General features: G+C 38.9%; 1 protein-coding gene across 1 annotated transcript in view; it reads right to left on the bottom strand.

The window, feature by feature from the left end:
- LOC124141869 (cubilin-like) overlaps nt 1–21177 on the bottom strand; it is a 29651-nt gene extending 8474 nt beyond the window's left edge. The window contains exons 1-14 of the mRNA XM_046510039.2: nt 20895–21177; nt 16706–16784; nt 16338–16477; nt 15686–15835; nt 15093–15177; nt 6392–6534; nt 5898–6035; nt 5628–5709; nt 4293–4414; nt 3284–3427; nt 2798–2891; nt 2018–2139; nt 1424–1597; nt 1075–1177 (exon numbers count right to left, since the gene is read on the bottom strand). Coding sequence (XP_046365995.1) covers nt 1075–1177; nt 1424–1597; nt 2018–2139; nt 2798–2891; nt 3284–3427; nt 4293–4414; nt 5628–5709; nt 5898–6035; nt 6392–6534; nt 15093–15177; nt 15686–15835; nt 16338–16477; nt 16706–16784; nt 20895–20952 — 1634 coding nt within the window. The 5' untranslated portion in view covers nt 20953–21177. The remainder of the gene's footprint in view (nt 1–1074; nt 1178–1423; nt 1598–2017; nt 2140–2797; nt 2892–3283; nt 3428–4292; nt 4415–5627; nt 5710–5897; nt 6036–6391; nt 6535–15092; nt 15178–15685; nt 15836–16337; nt 16478–16705; nt 16785–20894) is intronic.
- Between the last annotated feature and the right edge of the window lie 2492 nt (nt 21178–23669).

Below are 23669 nucleotides of genomic sequence, written 5' to 3'. Positions count from 1 at the left end.
CTCAAACACGTGTCTTTTTAAGTGGCTGCTTGCACTAGCCGCGACAAATGTCATTTCATAGTGCATGGTGATGAGATACCATGCCACAGTTTACAAGAATACGTTACTCAGAAACAGTATACTGCCTCCGTGTCAACCATATCTTGATTAAGACCCTTTATGCCGTGCGCCAGGCAGGGTAACAACATTTACCATCTTTTAACTTTTGTTATGACGAGGCCGGGAACTAACGTCTCTCCTGGCGGATGCTGTACCACTAGGCCACGGAGGTGTTTGCATGATTACGAACCTAGGAAATGTAGTTGACTTCGTAATCATGATGAGTGAGTGGTTTATGACGCCTTGATCAATATTCCAGACATATCACAGTATGCCAGTTCAATTTGTGAGGGAAGCAGAAAGATGCAGGTTTTAGACGTTTACCCCTTCGGCGTAACAAATAAACAAGAATCAGAATTTGTAACAAGATATGATATTGCATCGCCATCCTTGAGGAAACTGATATTTTCAACACGGTTGATGAGCCACGTTACTGAATAAGGATTTTCCATGCTACAAAAAAAAACAAGCTATAATTTCTCAATGATTTCGATTACTTACCTGTACACGTAGGTGGAGCGAGTCACGTTATTTCCAAGGTTTGCTTCAACTCAATAGAGTTTTGACCTTTTTTAGCGTCCTTCAATTCAGTTGTATTATGTATTATGGTCATGTGTTATGCTAGGTTTTCCAGCCTAAGGGTATAGATCGATGGCTTCCTTAACTGCGAGAAGAAGGTTCTAAATGTTGTGCATCGAATACTTTTACCACAAGGTAACACCCACGGACACGATTATGATTCAGACAAGTCAAGGATAATGGTCAGGGAGAATCTAGGATTTGGAACCACGATAATAGGATCCGCACACGATCCAGAACTGCAACGCCAATGAGGCTAGTGTGTCGTGGCCTCGCCCCCTCCTGTTAGGAAGGGTAGTTTTAAGTATAGAACACTTTGTGGCAGGAAGGTGGGATTATATTAACTTGACATTAATCAATTGCAATAAACCAAAGATGTTACATCGATTTACTTACTTGTTGTAGTCGTTATAGGGATAGCCAGGAGACGACAAATATCTCCAGGAGAACTTGGAGGCGCTGAGCGACGGACCTCCACAGTGAAGCACATTTGGTCTCTCTATATAAACAAAAAAGGAGGCGACATTTTGTTTCGCAACATCCATTGTGAACGTAAGTCTAATTAAACTGTGTCTTATTTTCTCAGCGTGTCTTGAATCAGGACGAAGTAAATATCTCCACCGGCAATACCAGACAAAAGCACATTCAATATGCCCAACCCTTAACGGCAGACCCCCAACCACAACCCCAAGCCCACCCCAACCCGATAATTCAATGGCCGGCCCTCAACACACAAGCATTGTACCTGTCGTAGTTGTAAGGAAAGATCCAGCTTTGTAATTCAGTCTAAATCCAAGTGCTGTGTCAGAGCCGTCGGTGTGGAATGTGATGGTCATGTAGTTTCTGGAGCTGACGACTTCCCTGCTGTTGTAACCTCTACCACAATATTTACCCAGACGAGTGGCGTAAGACGTGGAACCTTGAATAAATAAGTGAATATATGTATTGACTCCAGTCGTCGGTTTAGAGGCACACACTTACATGTATGCATGCTAGTATTCAAGTCAATTTGATGCTAAGAATACTTATTATTGATCAGAAAGAACTAAAAAGTAACCTTGAACAAATATATTTCTGTGCCAGTAATCACTCATGAGCCCTTCTTACACGAATAATTACGAATCACAGTAAAAGCAGCTGAGGCGTTTAAGTTGTCTACACGATGGCCATTGGCTTGTTGATGTCGTATGTTTGGGGGTGTAGCGTTATACAGTGAACTTATTTCAGATTCATGGTGAAAACTAATAAAACAGATATTGATCAGACACCAACACAGCACAAAGACAGTTATGATTATATTCATTTAAAATACCTTTGTAAACATGTACATTTTGCTTACCGTCACTGAATAGAAGGTAGTCTTTTGAACAAGCTGGCGAGTATTGCATGATTAAATACACAACGTCGACTTTTATTTTATATCCAGCGGGTGCAGAAATTGTCCACAGACAGTTTAGGTTGCTGCAAATAGAACTTGCTACATCAGCTTTATACACACACACTCACTGAAGAGCTGTCATGAGACAGCGAAAGTACTATGTCTGAAACTGATATAAAGAAGATGATGGACTAACGTGGACTTTATTTTTTTATTATTATAATATTTTTATTTTATAAATTTAATTTAATTTTATTTATTGTAATAATTTTATAAGTGGAGTAAGATTGGACAGAGTTTTAATTGGCTATATTGTGCCTGAGAGTTAGAACTATGATCATGGGCTGAAATCCGGTTCGATCGACCGGATGAGCATTCTCAGTTAGTTTGCACCATACCAAAGCGGCGTTAAACTCAACTCGCTCGCGCACTCCAACCATAATGCTAATCATCTTCAATTGTTGTGCTTCTCATGTGCATGTGATATCCCATGATACGTACATTAATGTGCTTGAAAAAGGTCACATCATGATCATTAAAATACTTTTCAGTTGGTAAGACAATAGTTTCCAAGCTTTCAGGTAACATGCTACTTACCAGTCATGTGTGTAGTGCTGCTTCCTTGTCACGTGTTGAGTGTTACTTCACTGTCACATGTGCAGTGTTAATTCAAGTCATGTATGGAGGGATATTTGTTAAATGAGTAGCGATGTTAACTGACAAACTAACTATTACACATACTTGAAATAGTTCGAAGGATAGCCAGGAGAAGTCAAATTCGTCCATGCAGCAGAAGACGCGTAAAGATCTGATAATCCACAAATGGGAGCTATAACTAATAAAAAGAAAAACATAATGTAACAATGAGCATATTTATAATAATTCACAATTGTTCAAAACCACAAATTGACGATCTCTGATAACGAAAGGGATTGCAACTACGGGGATTAATATCGTTATGTCACATCACATTGATGTTGGTGGAGTCAAGTGCACAAACATGAGGTGATGCCTCACAAACAGTAAGTTGTAAGTTACTCTGTTGCTGTTACTCGGTTAAAAAAAGGCAAAAGTCTCTCACAGGAGGTGCCTCTGGGGTCATCAAGGAAAATATATTTTCATATTTTGCAAAGGAAGACAAGAACTAGACTTTGATGACTAGATTACTGTGAAAAACCAACATGTTCACTTTTGTAAAATATCAAAAACAATTTCACGAAATATTACCAGATGAGTACTGCAAGCGAAATCCTCTTCCTGTGTCACTACTGTCTGAATGAAATATGATGGTCATGTGGTTACTGGAGCTGACGATGGCAGTAGACGTTCGTTCACAGATCTTTGCCAGTTGGCGAGCAGAGTTTGTAGTGCCTTAAATGTAAATACATTGAATATACATCACTGATTAATTAACGAATGTGCTTTCATTGCTACATTGATATACCTCCAGTATAATTATGACCCTAACTAGAAATACAGGACTCCATTACACTAGGTGGTTGGTTGGTTTGATGTTTAACGCTGCACTCAGCAATATTCCATGTATATGACGGCAGTCTGTAAATAATCGAGTCTGGACCAGGCAATCCAGTGATTGATATCATGAGCATCGATTGGGATCGATGACATGCATCAACCAAGTCAGCGAGCCAAACCACCCGATCACGTTATAAGTAGTCGCCTTTTTCGACAAGCAGAGTCGCCTTTTACGGCAAGCATGGGTTGCTGAAGACCTATTCTACCCCGGATCTTCACGGGTCTCCCATACACTGAACCATCGTTCTCGTGAGTTATCGATCATGTTTTCTCAATTAAATCTTTTCTGATTTCTGTGAAGCACTTAATTCGTATATAGAAATTGACAATAAAATATTGATCTTGTTAGGAAACGCTTTTCCATTGATGCTGTTATATTGTTATATCATTTCTCATGAATGCACATCTAATCCCGTAGGGATTCCTGGTTAAAATTGGCCACCAGCAATATATGCTAGTTATAGGAGGCGATCAGATGGATTGGGTTGTCAGGCTCGGTGACTTAGTTGACTGCATGTTATCGTACCCCACGACGTGGATCTGTACAACTTCATTATTAATATGTCGCCTTCATGTGTGGGGCATCTTGCTGAGCGAGGCGTTAATCAACAAAGAAACAAACTAGATTACATTATTTACAGGGCACCTTCAAAAAGCTGGAATATTGAAACACACACAAACATATATATGTTTTACATACCATCTTTAAAAAGTAGATAATCGTTTGTGCACGATGGCACTATCTCCATATCAACAAACAGAACTTCAACCGTGATGTTGCTTCCAGACGGCGCATTTATAGTCCATTGACAGTCTAATCCACTGCAATATAAAGAAATATATCATTAAACAGAGAACACATGCCTATCCACATAATCCTCCCGAGGCAACGGACTGACTGTAAAAGCCAAGTGTCCACCCTTGCCGGCCTAGGCTGGAATTTCTGGGCTCGATCGTACCGCCACCTAGAAGCTATTACAACTCAAATCCCTTTTATGTCCCTCAAATTGACAATCCAAAACGATCGGATCGATAATCAAAATATGTGTCGTGATCGAGGGTCTTACTTCTCGAAAGAGAGATATCTGGACGTCAGTTTAGTAACTGGGTGTCGATTTCGTTACGCGAATTTGATTGGACTATGATTGGACTCGTTGGTTCAGCCGAGCTATAAGTCTTTAATTCCAGCCTAGTTCAGCAAGGGTGCACGTGGAAACTGGACTTTTATAGTCAGTAAACTCCCTTGCCTCGGAAAGATGATACTCGTTTACCATCTTATTAAAATGCATATGTAAATTTGATGACATTATTTGCAATGATATCGTGACAGTCTTTTCCTCAGAAATTGTTGATGATGTGATGATGTAAACTAGCACTACATATCTGAAGAATATTGACACGTGTAAGTCAGCCCTAACAAGCCGTGGGACTCAAAAGAATAACACTAAACATTGTGCAGATGTTCATATCGACGTGCTGTCTCTGGCTTTATGCTTTTACAATTGGGCCTCTGCCCTGCACCTGACAGCGTTGGAAACACAGCAACGCTGTGTAAAGCTAATATTGGAGAGATTCAGACTTTGGTTTCCGTTATTTATGCATTGTTTTAATAACATCATCATCTATGCTGTAGTACCATGTGAATTAGGGGTGTAACTAAATATCGATATATTGCAATTGGTAAGCACTTAAAGTAAATAAATCAATTGTTAAATCAGTTTCCGATCAATAGTATCGATTTCAGTTTAGGAATATCGATAGTGTCGATTGTATTTACCACATCATTAAAATATATGCAGTGCTGTTCAAATTTGTTTTTCTTTGGATCATGAGTGCTAGTAATTTACACATGGTAATGTGGCACTTTCTTTTTCTTAAATTATTAGGGGAAAGAAAAAAAAATCAGTCATATAAAAAAACTTTACTTTAATTTGTATTTGTTGTTATGGTTATCACATTCAAAGGAAACTTCAGTTCTAATGTTTCATTCAATTCTAAAATCCGAATGTTTTCGTAATAGATGTGTGTTATTTACCTTTGGTAGTTATTAGGATATCCAGGGGACACAATTTGTATTGGATTCCGTCCAGAGGGCATCATACCATTGCAGGTTGTTGCTGACAATGGAGAAAGGTGGTACATGAGCTATGTTACATTTACAACTGATATTTAATCATTTTCGAATTATGTTCTGTGTGTCATGAACATGTATATCTACACCTATACAATACCATGTAATACATAATAGCGGTGAAGACGGAGTTTTCCTGATCAGGAGAAATCTTACTGCTCAATTCATACACACCAGGCACAGCTCTGTAAAACATTTTGAATCCTTTGTAGTTGTTGGAGGAATCAGTTTGCAGACGAACACGCAGTGAGTTTCCCCCGCTGGAAAAGACAGGTCTTTCGTTCCCACAGAAAGTGCCAAGTATGTCAGAACCTTGAACAGAACACTGTGTTATCTATATGTCAGACATGGTGACTCTCTAATCTTTGAATACCATCTTTCAAAATTGACGGAGACCAACAAGGTAAGCATGGTTTATGCAAACCTGACCACAAGACGTCTTGCGGTTGTTCTTCCATTCGACAGAAGCTGTTCTGTTACAAATTAGATTGCTGCTGGGAGAAAGTTATCAGAGACACTGACGTTATACACGAAATGTCAGCTTTCTTAACCACGAGTCATTACTTAAACACAGAAATAGTATTACTGGGGTCAGGGGGGCATCATCATGTCACCGTTACGAATATTTGTTAGCATAATTAAAATACATGCACATTGTTTCTACTTACTGTTCTGACCGTTATATACAGTGACGTAATCGCTGTCACAAATTCCACGTCGAGAGGCGCGCTCAAGTACGGAGTCCGTGGGGTACATTAGGATGGTTTGGTTTTGTTGTTCTGTTGTAATAGTCCAGGTACAAGACTGTCGACTGCAAACAAACACGTTTGTTGCTAAGCGTAAGGCTATACAACTAATCCATCCGACTGATGAGTATAGGGTAGGTGGGGCAGCATAGTGGTTCGGACGATTCCCCACATGTGTACAATGTCTGAAGGCAATTAATGATCTTGCTAAGCTATTGCTAAAAGCTGCGTAAATCCAAACTCACTCACTCACCTACTGATGTATGCAAAATCAAATACTGCGCAACAAACGTGAGACTTTTCATATAATGTAATTTAGTGCTGTGGTGTTAGTACAATTTAGTCACAGTTCATACCGCACTATACAAATGTGGCATGAGAAATGGACACACGTTGTGATGTTTATAAGCCTCCAGATAGTCATATGAACACCGTTTTGGTCAAACGAACCTAACATTATTTTCCTCACCACGTTTTCAGATGATCGCTGTTGGATGGTTTGTGGTGCACCATCGTTTTTCATTCACAGTGTCAACAATGGTATATTCGGGGGTTGCTATAGCATGCGTTCTTTTCTTCAGGTACATTGAAATAAAGACGAAATTGGGCACGCTGTTGCTTTTGTATCCATAGCCTCGCTGTAGGCCTGTTCAGTACATTGTTTTGTTGCTTTTTACCTCAACACGACGCACATAACCTTTGCTATCAGGATACACTTGCATGACTCGTCCCATAGGTGATGATTATTGTTATGCAGCGTCATCAACTACCAAAACAAAATCGCTTCTCGTAAATTTTGTCCACTTCTGTCGTATCTGAAACCACGGTAGGTACTCCTTCGTCCAAACAACTCTGCTAGGTATTAAATTTGTACGTCTACGTTTGCAATTGTACGTTCATACAAGTCATCCCGAGAGATAACATCCGATAACATATGATATAGGTATCAGAGCATCCAGATCATTTGGATCAATTGAAGCCTTCAAATTGGTCTGCAATTAAAATGGCCTCCCCTTTACACACTGAGGGTTGTAACCTTTCATCATCAACTACTTGCTCTTTCAGAAGTGAATATAGTATTCTTCTGACACTTCGTATCTGTCTCTCCCATTCTCCTCCATGAAGCGATCCCCAAAACCATGTCTACATTCTTCTGAATCATACTTGTCTGGATAACAGCATGATTCCAATTTCGAATTGTAGTTCGGAGCTCTCTGTCTGTTGCAATTGAATAAGTCCTTTTGACATATCTGATTAATTGCACTTGAACTGTCATTGCTTTAAATCTTCGCAATGCATGCTGGTAGTACGTAATCTCCAACAAGCTACTGCGTGTTGCAAGAGACGTTAAGAGAACTCCATACCTCTTGACTGTAACCTGGCCTCGCTTGATCTCAAAGGGGCCAAACTAATCTGCTCCTACATATGTGAATGGAGAGTCCTCTGGAGTGATAAAGGGATTGGCCATTGCTTACCAACACAAGCAGAATGCCGTCTGCAGTTAACACATCTGTGGATAACTTTTCTTATCAGTGGGTTAACCTTGAGAATCCAATATCTTGTGTTTGTTTGTTTGTTTGTTTGATGTCTAACGCCGCACTCAGCAATATTCCAGCTATATGACGGCGGTCTGTAAATAATCGAGTCTCCACCAGACAATCCAGTGATTGACATCATGAGCATTGATCTACGCAATTGTGATACGATGACATGCATCAACCATGTCAGCGAGCCTGACCACCCGATCCCGTTGGTCACCTCTTACGACAAGCATATAGAGTAGCCTTTCACGGCAAGCATGGGTTGCTGAAGACATATTCTACCCCGGATCTTCACGGGTCCAATACCTTGTGAGTAATCGGGAGAGAACATGATTTGTCAGCATGACCCAAAACGTCGAACAATCTGTTCTAAAGTATTTCTGTACTGGGTACTTCTTGAAATCTGTCATTCTGGCTCTTCTGAGACGTGCACCAACCTTCAGTAAATTGTCTTTCATAAGTGGTTTGTAGATCTGACTCCCTTTACTGATACCAGTTGAAATCTGAGACTTTACCAGCTCTTCGATTTCATGTGGAAACGAGAGTTTCTGTACAGAATGAATTATTACATTTTCAGATTCCTAAGTCTGTACCAGTCTGAGGAATGTTGCAACAACTTCAGCAGAATTTTCGTAGAATCACTAACTTGTACTGCATTCACTGTCTGCCTTTTCACATCAACATTGTCTATGGTGATGTTTTTTGAACATGCTGCCGTCATCTTCCCGAGACAAAGGCGTTATCTGACCATAAAAGTCCAGTTTCCCCCCTTGCCAAAGGAATTCCGAAGTTACATTTTGGCTGAACTAACGAGTCTATGCATAGTCGCGTAACGAACTATACAACCGGTTCGTAAACAACATGGATTTCAACGTGCAGATTTCGGTAGACTGCAGGATTTGCAAAGCATGCATACCATCAAATGGGCGTCGACAGACATTTTGGAAATCTTTTCATGTTTTTAATCAAGGTGATCAAGTGATTTGATGCCCTACGCGGAGTAAGACTCGTTTCGTTTTATTACAATATATATTTTGATTATCGATCAGATCGTTTTGACTGGGCACCGCCATTTTGATTGAAGGAAATGGATGTGATATGAGAGATGGAATCAGATTGGTCAATAGGAGGGACATAGAATGGACATAACTCGTAATAGCCACTAGTGGCGCTACGTTCGAGCCCAGAAATTCCAGCCTAGTTCAGCAAGGGTGGAAACTGGACTTTTATAGTCAGTTAACGCCTTTGCATCGGGAAGGTCGATGACGTTGGCCATTCATGTTCCTTGTCAAATAAAAACTAAGAGTCAGTCATCCATCTTTTGCATTTTCATAATGTTTCTCCTGTCAATCCCATGGAAGCATCATCTGCTGGACTTAACTTTGATTCTACATAGCGCCATTGATGCCGTGTTGAACCTTAATGTATAACCGCACGTCGATTGGCTACAAAAGAATGAAACCGTTTATTGGCATTCTCAATGTACCTCAGCACAGATATGGTGTTCGTCAAGAAAACGCTTTTGTCCACTGAGATATCTCACTTAAGCAGATTATCAACTCGAACTGCAACTGTAGCAGCAATAATTCAATCAGGGGAACGGTGATCTGGTTCAGGGGGTCAACGCGAGCTTTTCTCAAGAACAAGGAACAGTGATATGTCACCCTCTTCATTTACATGTCCCAAATAGCTAACTACACAATATCTGCGTCACTGAAATGATGGATTTGTGTCGCAACTATTTTAACAAAATCCTTATTTCATCTGTTGAATGAAACCTTTTCCAACTGTGGCAGTTCTGCTAGACGATTCTGCCAATAGTCCAAGAGATAGCATGGAATTTATTTACCTCAGAGGTCCAAAAGGTTTGAAATGTGGATCATGAAGAAGATTGAGTATATTTTCGAAAAATCAATTTCTTACAAATTGTATCTTGACCACTTCCTCACAGTATGCCATTAAAGGCATGACACAGCAATTTTTTTAGCGCCAATGTGATTAAGGAAAATGCGATAAGTTTAATAAAAATTGAGAATGACTAAAGTTATTTGGGTATTGAAGTGAAGGTATGAGCATATACGTTATAAAAGAACACAATATTGCACCCACTATATCAAAATGTCTTATCTCTGATAGGAAATATCATAATATTTATGATTTTGTTTGCAAAGTACCATCTTTTGTTTCTTCTTACTCCTGTAATATGAGGTTTTAATTTTTTGTCAGTTATTTTGCTTTTCAAGCCCAACATTATTGAAACAATATTATTCATCTTCAATACTTTCAAATGATTATTCATAAAGATTCAGAGTTTTATTCAAAGGAGTCAGAATGATTTATTTTTGGAAGAGGGAGATAACTCCATCCTAAAATCATAAACTGTGACATTTCAGACAGTTCAAGTACAATTAATGTAATAAAAAGGGCCAGATTTGAATAGTGTTAATCAATTAACCTCTCAAATGAAGTTTTAGTATATAATCCATCAAGCAAGTGCAATGACTGGTCCCTGATGCCAAGATGGCCGCCATGCTGGAAGCATGAACAAAGACATACTGAAAATTGTTGTGTGCATGATGAACAGTGATATCATTGAAGAAAATTGTGAGATATACCACTAGATGGTGAAATTTGAAAGAAGTTTTAAGAACTTGAATCAAATTTTACATTCTACTCACGAATAATAGCTACATAGAAAATTTTGAAGGAGGAGTTATCTCCCTTTGGTGTATTAAAAATATTATAGAGTATTATAAAAGTAGCACTAGTTTACGTTTGTGTCAGAAAATGAATAACCTTTGCAGTGTTTTATACTGGCTATGCCCCATTCTAACAAAATCAACATAAGTTTCATGAATTTGGAGAATAGTTTGGTTATGAATCCAATTAGAAATTGAAGTTTACAAAAAAATAACTTAAATTGCCATTTTGACTGTAAATAATATATATAAATTAAATACAATTTGTCAGTTTTTTGTTTTCATAATACAATATCATATTTCAAGATTTGATTTAACATAGAATTTGACCACTATACGTAACACATCCATATCCTGGTTATCTCTTAACATACTGTCACCTTCAGGAAAAAGTGCTGAGTCATGCCTTTAACGCCCCCTTCTGGCAAAATGGTCGAGATGTATTTTGTAAGAAATATGTTTTTGAATAGCCCAGACATAATGCAAATGTTACAAGTATTCAAACTATATGGACCTTTCAGGGTAAATAAACATACCCTCTGTCTTGGACTACAACTAAAGAGATGTCTATCTGGAATGTCAACATCCCTTTTCAGCTTGCACAGTTCTTAAAGAATCATCTTTGCTGGAAGGATAACTGGAGCAATAAAGCCATAGGGTCTTTAACAGAACTCCTGATGGAAAGATTGCCTATTCTAGTTGTTGGCTTGTCTTTCATTAAAAGCTTAAACATGAATTGATCAGACTTCACACACCAATGCATGCCTAATGCTCAGTGTGATATGCATAGACAATGTGTCTTTATCTAAATCCAAAGCTTTCGCTTCGCTCGCTATTCTTCCTTCCCGAATAGATTCCAAGAGGTTGAAAACTCCCCTCTCACAGATATCGGTCAGGTCTTTCACTAAATAGCTTCCATTTCGGTTTTCACTGACTTCAAACAATCATCAATGTAAAGGTTTCTATCTACGGTATTAATGACTTCCTTGTCAAAGTGACAGGTAGCTGTCCATTTGAGACCATACTTTGCACAACTAGGACTGGTAAAATAGGTGCACAGTGATTTCATATTCTTCCAAGTCATTGCTGATATCCCCGTCAGTTGGTCATCCTTTGAAGTACCCTGACATCTTGCAGAGCAATCACACAGATATTGTCCGGCTTCTGTGGATTTCATATACCTTGGTAGGGTAATATAACATGTCATACCACTGTCTTGACGCAAGTTGTCAGCTGGTACCTTCTGTTCATAACCTTTATTCAGTAAGTCAATCATGAACATCCTATGGTCCTCATGGATGGCTTCATTCTTCTGAGTTTGCTTTCCCACGACATCTAACTCCATCGTAAGACTTTCAGTACAAAAGGAAGCTGAGCTTCCATAGTCTACAAATGCACAAATATCACATGTAGCACCACTACCCTCTACCTGATCTCTACCTGGAACAATGGGCACTGACCCGCCTACAGTACCTGTTTTAGTACAGCCACACGCTTCATCAAATGTCTCAACACAATTGCTATAAACAATCTTCCGCTCTGTCTTTCTGTCATTGACACTTGTTTTGACTGACCTGCCACCTTTCTCATAGAAGTCAGAATGCAAGTTTGTTCATATAAAGTTTATTTGAGTGACCTGAGAACACCCAAAACACATTGCTTTCGATTTCAGAAATTCAAGTTTCTCTTCATAAGGTTGCTTCTCAACCTTGAAACAAGCTTTATGTTATATTTCTCCATCACAGAATAAACACAAAAAGGTGTGCATGCATTAATCTTCTGATAAGGAGATACACCTAACTCTTTCATATATACTTCCTGTTGTCTTTGCCATTGCCCGCTTGTACCTCAATGTCTCAAAGCTACAACTCTTGAGTCCTTTTCCCATTTTTGTTTTTTTGCATTGTCTCATGTGATCTATGAGGCCAATCCATCTGCGATATCACCAGATCTGGGCCTACTCTTCCTCCTTGAAAGCAACTTTCTGTTTTACTTTCCTTGTATACTGTGAGTGATGACATCAATCTTTCATTCTGAAGGACAGCTTTGAAACCATTGTTTTCATATTTAAAGGGTGTTCCAGTTCTCTCATGTACTCAATGTCGTCCTGTGTGTTATGGCACTCAATCAGGAACAAGGCATATTTGTCAAGCTACCACTATCTTCTGGCTTCACCTGTGGCCACTGGAGAAATTTCTCAGTGTAAGCTGTAGCTATTTTGAATTTGTTTCCAAAAATTCTTTTGTAAGATATGTTTGGCTTGTTTGTACCCTTGGTCTGAGTCAGCAATGTGTATACAACTCCTCACTAAATCAAGAGATTAACCACACGTGTATTCTTCAGATAATAAAGCCTACCCTTAGAATTTTCTGTTTTACCTTCTGTGCAATGTTCAAAGGCCCGTATGAAGGTTTTGAATTCCAATGGATCCCCTTTGAACATGGGAACTTTTCGCTCTGGTATTGAGGCCAGTCTTTGATTTTTTGCAATTAATTGCATGATAGAATTGGGCTGAAGTAATTGTGATTTCTTAAACACTGTTGTGGCACAAAACTCTTGATGATGGTGCTTGAGCTGACGTTGCTCCTGTTGATTAGTAATCTCTGCTGACCGCTTGACTACTCGCTTAAGGTCAACTGGGTGATTTTTGTTCCCTCCATTATCCCAATTATTTGGATTTCCCTACTGCTCTTAAGCTTTTGCTTTGGAATTTGCTACAGCAAGCTCCGTTTTGCAGCTCAATTTTCTCTCTCCTGTTTCAAACGATTCTCCTCCACCTCCAAAGCCTGCTTCTGATGCAATAGTTGGACTTTTGCTCTTGTTGACGAAACACAACATGTACCTCTAGAATGCCGAACCTCAGAATGCCTATCTTCTTCATCTTGTTCATTACCATTTTGACTACCATCAGTCTTTACATTTTTGTCTTTCAGGTCTTCTATCCAAGCTTCCACAGAAGACTTTTGTCTCTTTCACCATACCCAAGCTTTTAAGTCTTCTTGCGGTTAAAGCACCACAATATGCATCATGTGAATGAAGAAAGTTGTAATATTTGTCAATACCAGGTTACATTTTTGTACAACTGGCAAAATCTCGTTATAATCCAACAACGCACGAATATTATTCATCTCTGAAGTCACCTGTCTACATAGTCTACCTCCTTCTTCCTTCATTCTTTGGAATTTATACATCCCACCTTTCTCTGTAATCCTAATCAATATTTTTGACCTGGTCTCGTCTGAGATGTATGTATGCAGTAATGACATACAAATTCAAGTCTCTATGTTCACTGTTGTAACTTATAGTTGTATAAAACTGCAGTCTTAATACCGAATTCATGCTTGAATTCACGGCTATCACCGGATGTTGAAAATGTAAACATAGCTGATCAAGCACGTGAACAGTTTATGAAAAACCATATGGAAATTTTAGTACAACCAGAGTACTTATCTAAAGAAGAAAAATCTTAAGTTCCTGGAATCATTTTAATACTGTCTCTGTGGCTGTGACGTGTGAACGTGTGCAGCGCGAAACTGTCACTTCGTACGTGGGACCGATTACACACGGCTTGCATTGCTACGTTTTTTTAACTAACATATCTTCTGCAACAGTACTGTATTCTTGAATAAAAGCAGGCGGGTCCAACACAGTCAAAAAGAATATGCAAAAACATATCCAATTGTACAAATAAAAACTGACTGACTGACACTGTGCAAAAACTGAGAATGCGATGCCTAATTTAAAGAGCGTGGCATAAATAGTATTTGACTCAATTGTACAAACATAACCACACTAACATACGTTCCCGACTCTGTGTTATACGAACTAGTAGACGCGTGGTTTCCGGGGTAGCATAAGAGTCAATGGTGTTATTGACGGAGTATTTGAGAACTGCGTTCAGTAAACACAATCCTCTTTCGAAAAGACATCAGACAGTAAACATTTAGAGGTGGCCGGTTGGGACAAGAGTTCCAGTGAGCATGTGGAAATAGTTTCAGACATATTTGCAAAATATACACTTGTGGAGTCAATAACTCTGCGGCAATCTTGGAATGTACTCAGTTCCAAGTGAAACACTCAGATGGGCAACTGCCATTATGCCGAGAAACTTTTGTGCTCGAACTGTCCTTCTCAATCCTGAATCAACTGCCAGGCATTATCAACGTAGAGTACGTGTTAGCAGTATACTTCGCCCAGCGAATATATGCATATAGACCTTGAAGCTGAAACGCGTTGTTGATTTTCAGACATAAACATTTATGAAAATACCTTTTGTATTTGTGGTAAAGTAAACAATATTATAATGAATATAGGATCTTCTATCACATATATGGTTACAGATATATTTGCGTCTCTAGCCATTATAGTATGGTAACTACTCACAGAAAGTAGGTGTTTGGGTACCCAGGCGAGGTAAAGGTCTTTCCTGCAGAAGTTGCCACGAGAGGTAAGCCACAGTTTGATTCCCCTGAGTGTGATAAGGATATAATTCGTATGACTCACGTGAGTCATGAAGATCTGGCTATGCATTCAGTCAAAGTAAGTTTGTATTGTGCACTGATTTTGACATATTCTACAATGACCTTTTAAAATCTTGCATTTTGGTTGCCAATGAAGAAAAACAATTTACCTCTCCATTGTAAGGGCTGCTTCGATTTGAATATTTTTTTACAGGTTTACTGTATTGGGTCTATTTAATCAAGTGATTCAGATAAAATGTATCAAAGTAAACATATTTTTGGATTAAAAAGATCTTCACTGATTCCTGATTTTTTATCCATTTATGCAACGGAAACATTAGACTCAACTGATTTCACATCACCGATGACGTCTACTATTACCAATTAGTTCACATTTAAATGGTCATTTTGTCATGATAGAATGGACCAAAACCGATCGTGTTTCCAATTTAAAGTTTTTGAGGTATTGCACATTATAAAAGGAAATCGCATAAACAAGGTCATGGTTTTACTCACCGTCTGTTTCATAATACCTAATTAGGAAACCGCCTCTGGTTACACTGCCATCAGTCTCGAACACTGCATGAAAATGTTGGTTCGCATGGGTAATAAGATTCCATCTGATTTGTCCACATATTCGGTGGGAATCGGTCTGGTTTTGATCAGCTAGGGTGGAAAAAAATGTAATTGTCAGTAATCATTTTGTTGTTCGTGTATTTTGGGCTGTTTATAAATAGTAATTACTTGTTACAACATTAAATGTATATTTTTATCAGTAACAGTTTTGGAAAATGATTCAGCTTAAATCGAATTGCAAATAAACAAAACGTAGGATGTCTGCAAATCAAAACGTAGCTAATATCAATAAGCTTCTTTCGGAAATGTCCAAACAGAGATCATGAAACACGAACGTGTTATAATGTTATACTTTGTCTGAGTAACTAGCAAATGAAGTATAAAAAGTATTGATGAAAACATATTGCAATGACATGCAATAACCAGCAGGCGATAAGCCTTTTCAGAACATCTTTAATCACTTCACATGTAATCAAACAATTCATATTGCTACATATTCTTAAATATAGCTCTGTGTAACAATAATTATTTATTGTGGAATCTATTTAAGCTAAATGAAGTTTTCAATGTTCAACTGCAGTGAATATTTTACCATTATTTCTTGTGTATATGGTTAGGGCGTCAAATCGACAAGTGGATCCGGATGAGCCTTCAATATCGGAGAACACCATGTCGAGTACAACTCTGTACCCTCTTGTTTGAGGGTAGATGTCCCAATAACAGTTGTCATTGCTGCAGAAAAAAGAGGTGTGTAAGGAACTAAAGCAACATGGCCTGAACATATTGCAGGACCAACATCAACCTGTGCGTAATTAATTCTGCAATACTTGACGTATCAATGATAACAATTATAATATACAATAAGCATATATGAATATACATGAATCTTGGGGATATTCACGAGGACACATGTTCTTTGAGAGATTGAAATAACATGAAGAGGAATATCCCTTTACGTACCTAGTGTAGTTGCGTGGGTAGTTAGGAGATGTGAAATTCAGGGGTTCCCTTTGAGCATAGAGCGTAACGTTGCACGCGTCTGTAAGAAAAACGTTTACTGTCAATACGTATATGGAAATGTATACATTCTTTTTAACATCTTAGATCACCTAGTTCAGGAACAATGAAGGTTCATTGTTTTGTTTGCTTGTTGTTTAACGCGGCACTCAGCAATATTCCAGCCATATGACGGTCTGTAAATAATCTAGTCTGGACCAGACAATGCAGTGACTGATATTCATCGATCAACCAATTCAGCGATCCCGTTACTCGCCTCATACGACACGCACAGAGACCAATCTTTACGACAAGCATTGGTTGCTGAAGACCTATTTTAACCCGGATCGTCAAGGGTCTGATTATTCATTACTTGACGAACCGTCACATAAGTAACACTGGTTCCTCAGATAATGAAGCAGATGATGTAATAAATTGCAGAATGTGGATGGCATCATGCTTGTATATGCACAAAAATGATATGACATTTTAGTGATACCCTAAAATGACCTGGAAACAATACAACTATGCGTTATTTGAGAAAGCAATGAAAAAGGGTTAAGGTAAATTACTATTACTGTTTCATATATATATATGAATATGCTATTTAAGGATTCACAGGTGTATATCTTTCGGTTCATTGGGGTATGAATCGAAAAACCGATGTGTAAACTTTGTGATTCCATGCAGTGGATTCTTACAAAAGTTTGCACATCGGTAAACGTTTTGCAAAGGAAAACGAAATACACATTCTGTCGGATACAAGTTGTTTGAAATGTCATTCGTGTACAATGGAGTTTAAAGACATGTTCCTGAGTCAACTGAACAATCATTCTTGGCAATTCGATAATCCCGTAACAGGAGAGCCATATATATACCAACAAACGACTAGTCATTCATTTGTCTTAACATTATGTTTGAATGTCTTGGTGACTGGTGTAATAACAGCACAATATTTGCAAGTAGTTATTCGTCAAATTTTAGACCGCAATCATACGAACTTTACTTTCACTTGGGGTGAACACATTTTAGAAATATTGGACAGTTACTTCTTTTTAGGGGTATTGTTAACAGGATATCTGGACCTTACACGTACGGCCAAGGCAGTTGCTAGCAGAGCGCTTGATTTACTGATCACTGATATAACATATAAGGTGGTATGCAATACCATTCATATACAACGTTACGTGACACGATGGGTGGTCGGTTTTATCATATGGATCTTGTATTTGGGGAATGAATAATAAGCCGTACAATTATGCTGTACAGAATCGTGCAATGCGTTTTTATCTGGGTGTGAAAAAGTATGCCCCAAACTAAGCTGTAAGCAGTGAAGTGGCATGGACCCCACCAGTATACGTAGTACGCCAATGGGGAAGTGTGGTTCGACAATATAAACGTCTTTGCAATCTAAACCAAGATCGCACCGCTCCCCCCAATCTCTATGGAGTAATCTCAGGGCAACCAGAATAGACACAAATCTTAACTTCCGCACCCATTGTAAATTAAAAGATCTGGACTTGGAACATTTTATTCCCCCAGATAATTGTTTCGATCGTGTTTTATTGTTAGACGTGTGTTTTTTCATTCACATAAAATTTAATGGAAAAATGCAATATCACATCCCGTTGTTCCATCGCGCACGGGAGGTTATAAACTTGGAGTATACCTATTGTTTAAAGCATGACTATACCGTTGATGAGTATGTCATCCGCCCTATGCCCCGTGCCCATGGAAGCGCTTTGGCTGAATTATCAAAATTGAATTAGGACGGTATATTAACATGCCGTTAGAAGGCAGGAAGTGTTTTCAGTGTCTTGGCGCTGTGGAAGGCGAATGTCCTGTGTGAAATGTTGAACGAAGTAGTCTCTGAAATAAGGGTGATAAACAGAAAATAGCCTATATTTTGTCATATAATATTATATGTCCTCTTACCGCCAAAACCTGCAATTACATTTTACAAAAAAGGAAAAATGTTTTACACATTGTACATCTGCCAGTCTGTCTGTCTGTCTGTCTGTCAAACAGCCGGGAAGCCGCCGACGCTAACAGGATGGGTAACGCTGTTGACTTCTCCTTTAAACACGCGACCCTGGGATTGTTGTTTGCTTAACAACGATATTTATTACTCGATAAGTGCACACGTCAGCTACACCAATCAAAAGCCTATAAACATCCCGAGCCCGTTCTGTGTCATTATCAACTCAGGACATAGTTTGCAAGATTTAGTTGGGACTAGCTTAACTGGTTTGAGACAAATAAACATTCTTGAAGCCCAGTTATGAATTGCGGTCGACCATGAGGTCGAACACGGTGGTTGCACTGATAATTTTGATGAGAGTTACTTCAAGCGGACCGAAGGTTGTATGCAAAGAAACACATTACCTTACACCACCTGGGATTGTTGTTTAACGTATTCCTGTCTCACCAGTGAGCACGCACTGACGGTTGGGTTTACCACGATGTTTTTTGTAAGAAACGTATATCACATTATTGATTTCCTTTTATTTATATAGTGGCTGGTGTTAATAGGGTGTTATTTGCTTTCTTACGACTTTGGAGGAATAATTTCAGCATTTATTATGATCAGTATTAGAAGTAGTAGTAGTAGTAGTAGTAGTAGTAGTAGTAGTAGTAGTAGTAGTAGTAGTAGTCATATTAAAATAAACAAAGGCAGCGAAGGGTTAGGGTGACCCTGGCATATTAACACTTGTTAGGTTCATCATCAGCAAATAATAATAATAATTAGTAGTAGTAGTAGTAGTAGTAGTAGTAGTAGTAGTAGTATCATTAACACTGCAACACTGTTATTAACCCCAACACTGCGGCCTTCTGCATTCGCATATTGTCAGGACTGTATTCCTGGTAGCACACCCAGGTACTCTCCCATGTCAGTCAACAGAGTGGGAGGTACCAAACCTAAGGTACAGAAACAATGGGGAGCCGGACAACTTGGTACTTGGGTAGCAAGCGTGACATTTCGAACGCGAGGTCCGCATATTTGCCATGTTTTTCCTCAATCTTGTCAATCACATTAGTGTCGAGTGGGAAGTGACTGGTCCTGAGCAGCGAACAGAAAGCCTTCTGTTTCACTTTTCAGGCCAGACGACTTCATCCAAGCGCAGGATTGCTGATCACCTAAACACACTGCACATAAACTCGATGCAGTAGTCGTTCAGAAAGCCTTTCCTTGAAAAACTGAGTCTGGGCCGACTTTATATGGCACTTCGCTTTGTTGACACTTATTTCTGTAGCGTCCAGCAGTACAGAACCATCAACAATATCAACACCGACATTGAGTCCCACATCTGTGGAATGCCTTGTTTTCATCATGAGTCTTGACTTGCTTCACAAGAGGATCATCAGACAAATAAATGTGTGCAAAAGTGCACAAAACAACTATTCTATCATCAAACCACGTCCCCCCATAATGATTGGTAAATATAAGCGATTGAGGGAAGAGCGAGGGTGGTGGGATCTATTGTCAGACATGATTCTTCGTGTGCGGGTGTCAATACCCTTAATTTCTTGTTTCGTCCAATCAACAACACCAAAAGAATATGAAAGGATGGGTACAGCATAGGTATTTGTGGCCCTTGATATGGCATTCTGGAGTTGTTTATTATTATTATTATTATTATTATTATTATTATTATTATTTGATATAGTCACAATAACTTTGGGTGCAAGAATACTGAACGGCAAAAAAACAACTTGATAATTTGATATCCTCACATATATAAGGTATATATATATGTACACGCAGATGTAAGGCGATAGTTGCTGTGTGCCGTGTCATTTTACTTTGTTAGGCGTTTATGTTGAGTGAATCTGGACAGCTGGCCCAGTTCTGTATGTAAACATTAAGCAATAGCGGAGCCCGCCATCTTGTTTCAACAGCCGACTGGCCGTGTCAACACACCCGACAGTGTACAGAGGAGACTATTTCATACTATACATTCCCAGACACATTCACAAATTGAAGATACATACGGTGTGTCTTATTATCATTTAAATAGAACAGAACAACAATGTTATTTAAACTCAGTAACGGAATCAATACTGTTTCTATGTACAACCTGTTTTAACGTATTTTACAAGTTACAATTTCACACATAAACAATATGTTATGACCAATATATGTTACACTTACTTGAGACCAGCGGCCCGAATAACAACACACATACTCCAATGAAACAAGATATAATCATAATGGCGTCCGGCCGTCGCCAACCGCTCTCCCTGAAGATAGTGATTGCTATATCCCACCACAATGTACCTGTACAACCAGTTTCAGAGATACCTCAGTCCTGTGTACACGGTGGTCTGCCTGGAGTGTATGGCGACGCTCGCATGAAAAGACTATCGATATAATACAACATACACGTCCCGATGTGACCTATTTCAACATCAAGGTAAGGCCTCGACTGTAATAGTCCCCAGCGACACCCGGGTACGCTTATCATTGATTAATCCTGTTTGTTAAATGCGTGCATTGTCACCACACTGTCACGCCTATGACATGAGGATTCGGTCTGTATTGTGCATCTCTTCATGTTGTGTTATTTACAATGATAGTGTGTTTTTTATACAAAGCAATATAACTAATAGAAGTATTTATGATATGATGGGAATGTTTCTCGGCACGACACACCAAAAGGAAAATCACTGACATTGTGACGTGATATGTTAATGCCCATATTTCAGGAAAATGAGCAATGTTTAACCTAACCTTACAGGGGTGCAACTCCGCAAAGTGAATTTCGGCGCCTTGGAACGACTGAGTCAACCGTAAAACCCGGCTTAGTTTACCAAAATAACGTCACGGTTCGGATTTACGGTGTGTCATTGCAGTAATAGAACGACAGTTTTTTGTCAAATAATGTCACATTCGTGGATCTTGTGATAACTTCTTTAAACATTATCAAGTGCACCCAATGTATATCACAATTCACGACCACAGGTAACTCACATGTACATCTTTAATGAAATCATTTGTGTGTAAAGCAGCAGCAAAGTTTGATAATACGATTCACCAGCGCATGACGACAACAGTAACGGGCTAAGGGAGGCAACCCCCACCAGCCATACATGTATCTATTAGCTGAAAAGACTATAGTCAATGACTAATCTATAAATTGTTTATTATCAAGGGTGTCAAAAAGGTCGATGTGCAGATTTTGAAGGAACGAACCCATGCCACAAATACTGGGTACGCATTCTTCAACATACTACTTTACCTTAAATTCTACATCCATACTCAATGTAGTGAAGCAACGCACTTGAATGAACCCCACTGCCTTTTGTTTCTATGGGACTTCGGAATTAAACAGTCGTTCTGAGTGTAATCATTATTTGACGCATATACATCGAAGTGTTCCTGATTACTAATGCAAAATATTATTCGTGTATGTATATTTTACTTATTTCAGGCAACTATTTGACTTATCACTATTATGAGTGAATGAGTGAATGTTGTTTTACAACTATGTCAGCAATATCCCAGCTATATCACTTTTGGCTTCACATCGACGGATGACAGCAAGGGCGAGGTCGGGACACGGTGAGCCACTGTAACCGTCTTGATCTCAGTGGTCACTGGTACAACAAACATGAGGTTCTGGAACTGATTCTGCCGCGAAATACCGACACAGCCTACCATGACAATAATAGTATTACAATATATCTTTGCAAACATCCTACATGTAACAGATTCATGATTATTATCAAATGAAACATGTTAGCCGTACACAACTTCTCCTAAACACACTGTGTCTTCAAAACCGGAGACAGGTTACTTGTAGATTTAACCTCGCTAAATTGAATTTGGAATTTGGAATTTGCTTTGCGTGAGATTTCAAATATTAAATTTAGCGAGATTAAATATGCAGGTAGCCTAGCTCTACATTGAAAACACAGTATGTTTATCTCCATTCTACCATGACTAAATAAAACTCTTTAGTGTTCAAAAAATATATCGATGGAAGCAGCATAGGTTGGGTCTATTGTTTTGAGTGGATTGTCGATCAGAATTTGCTGAATCACTGACAACAGCCTTCAAACAAAACATGGGGCTCTTTATGCTCAAGCAGTTTGTTTAAAGCATAATATACTTCACTCTAACTTATGACAGGCATTGAAAGCATGTAGCACGCCAATTTCGTTAGCTACCATGAAGTGGGCACCCCAAAAGAAAACTAAGCAAAACGTGCAAAGGTTTCCTTCCACACCATTTTCCGTTATCATTTGAATATTGTAGTAGCAACTTTGCATTTTGTAGCCTATAATTGTACATATAATTATTTAAATATGCCTACTGACAATGACTGTACGCGAAGTATTATTCTAAAACTGTCAGGTTCCCCGGTGACGCGGCTGTCAAATCGGCTGTTTCACTCAGTTTATTGTGATTTGAAACCTCTGATTGACCGATCAAGTCGAGTATTTTCCAAATTCATGGGAAAATATAGAAGGTTACTCGTATTACCACTGTTTGGTGAAACGTTGATTTAATTATGTCAGGGATGATAGACGTCTCGGTAGGTGGTCGAATATATTAATGTCCACATCGTTATGGTTTTGTCAGGGCATGTATGGTCAGATGGACCGTGGCGCCGATAATGTCAGTTCTCCTTTCCATCCCTTGGCTGTCCGTATCAGCTCATTGTGGGTTCGACTGCAGGTTTCACCTTGGTAATGCTATTGGGTGGTTGAGCACCACATTAATCGTGGAACACGAGGAACGAAAATATTGCAGGAATCTGTGTTCAACCCCATGCCACTCACTCTCGTTTAAATCTAGAACGTTCAAGATAAAATTCGGATGTACACCACCCATCAGTTTCAAAACGTTTCGGTCTCTGTCGTAAAAGAACCAAGTCTTTTTCTGTAATTTGAGTGGTCTACAGTTAGATCGTCCGCCCGGAGA

The sequence above is a fragment of the Haliotis rufescens genome, unplaced genomic scaffold (assembly GCF_023055435.1).
Source record: "Haliotis rufescens isolate VD_foot unplaced genomic scaffold, xgHalRufe1.0.p SCAF_7, whole genome shotgun sequence".
In the NCBI taxonomy this organism is placed as follows: Eukaryota; Metazoa; Mollusca; class Gastropoda; order Lepetellida; family Haliotidae; genus Haliotis; species Haliotis rufescens.
The sequence above is the reverse complement of the archived record's forward strand: the minus strand, read 5'-3'. Positions and strand labels throughout refer to the sequence as shown.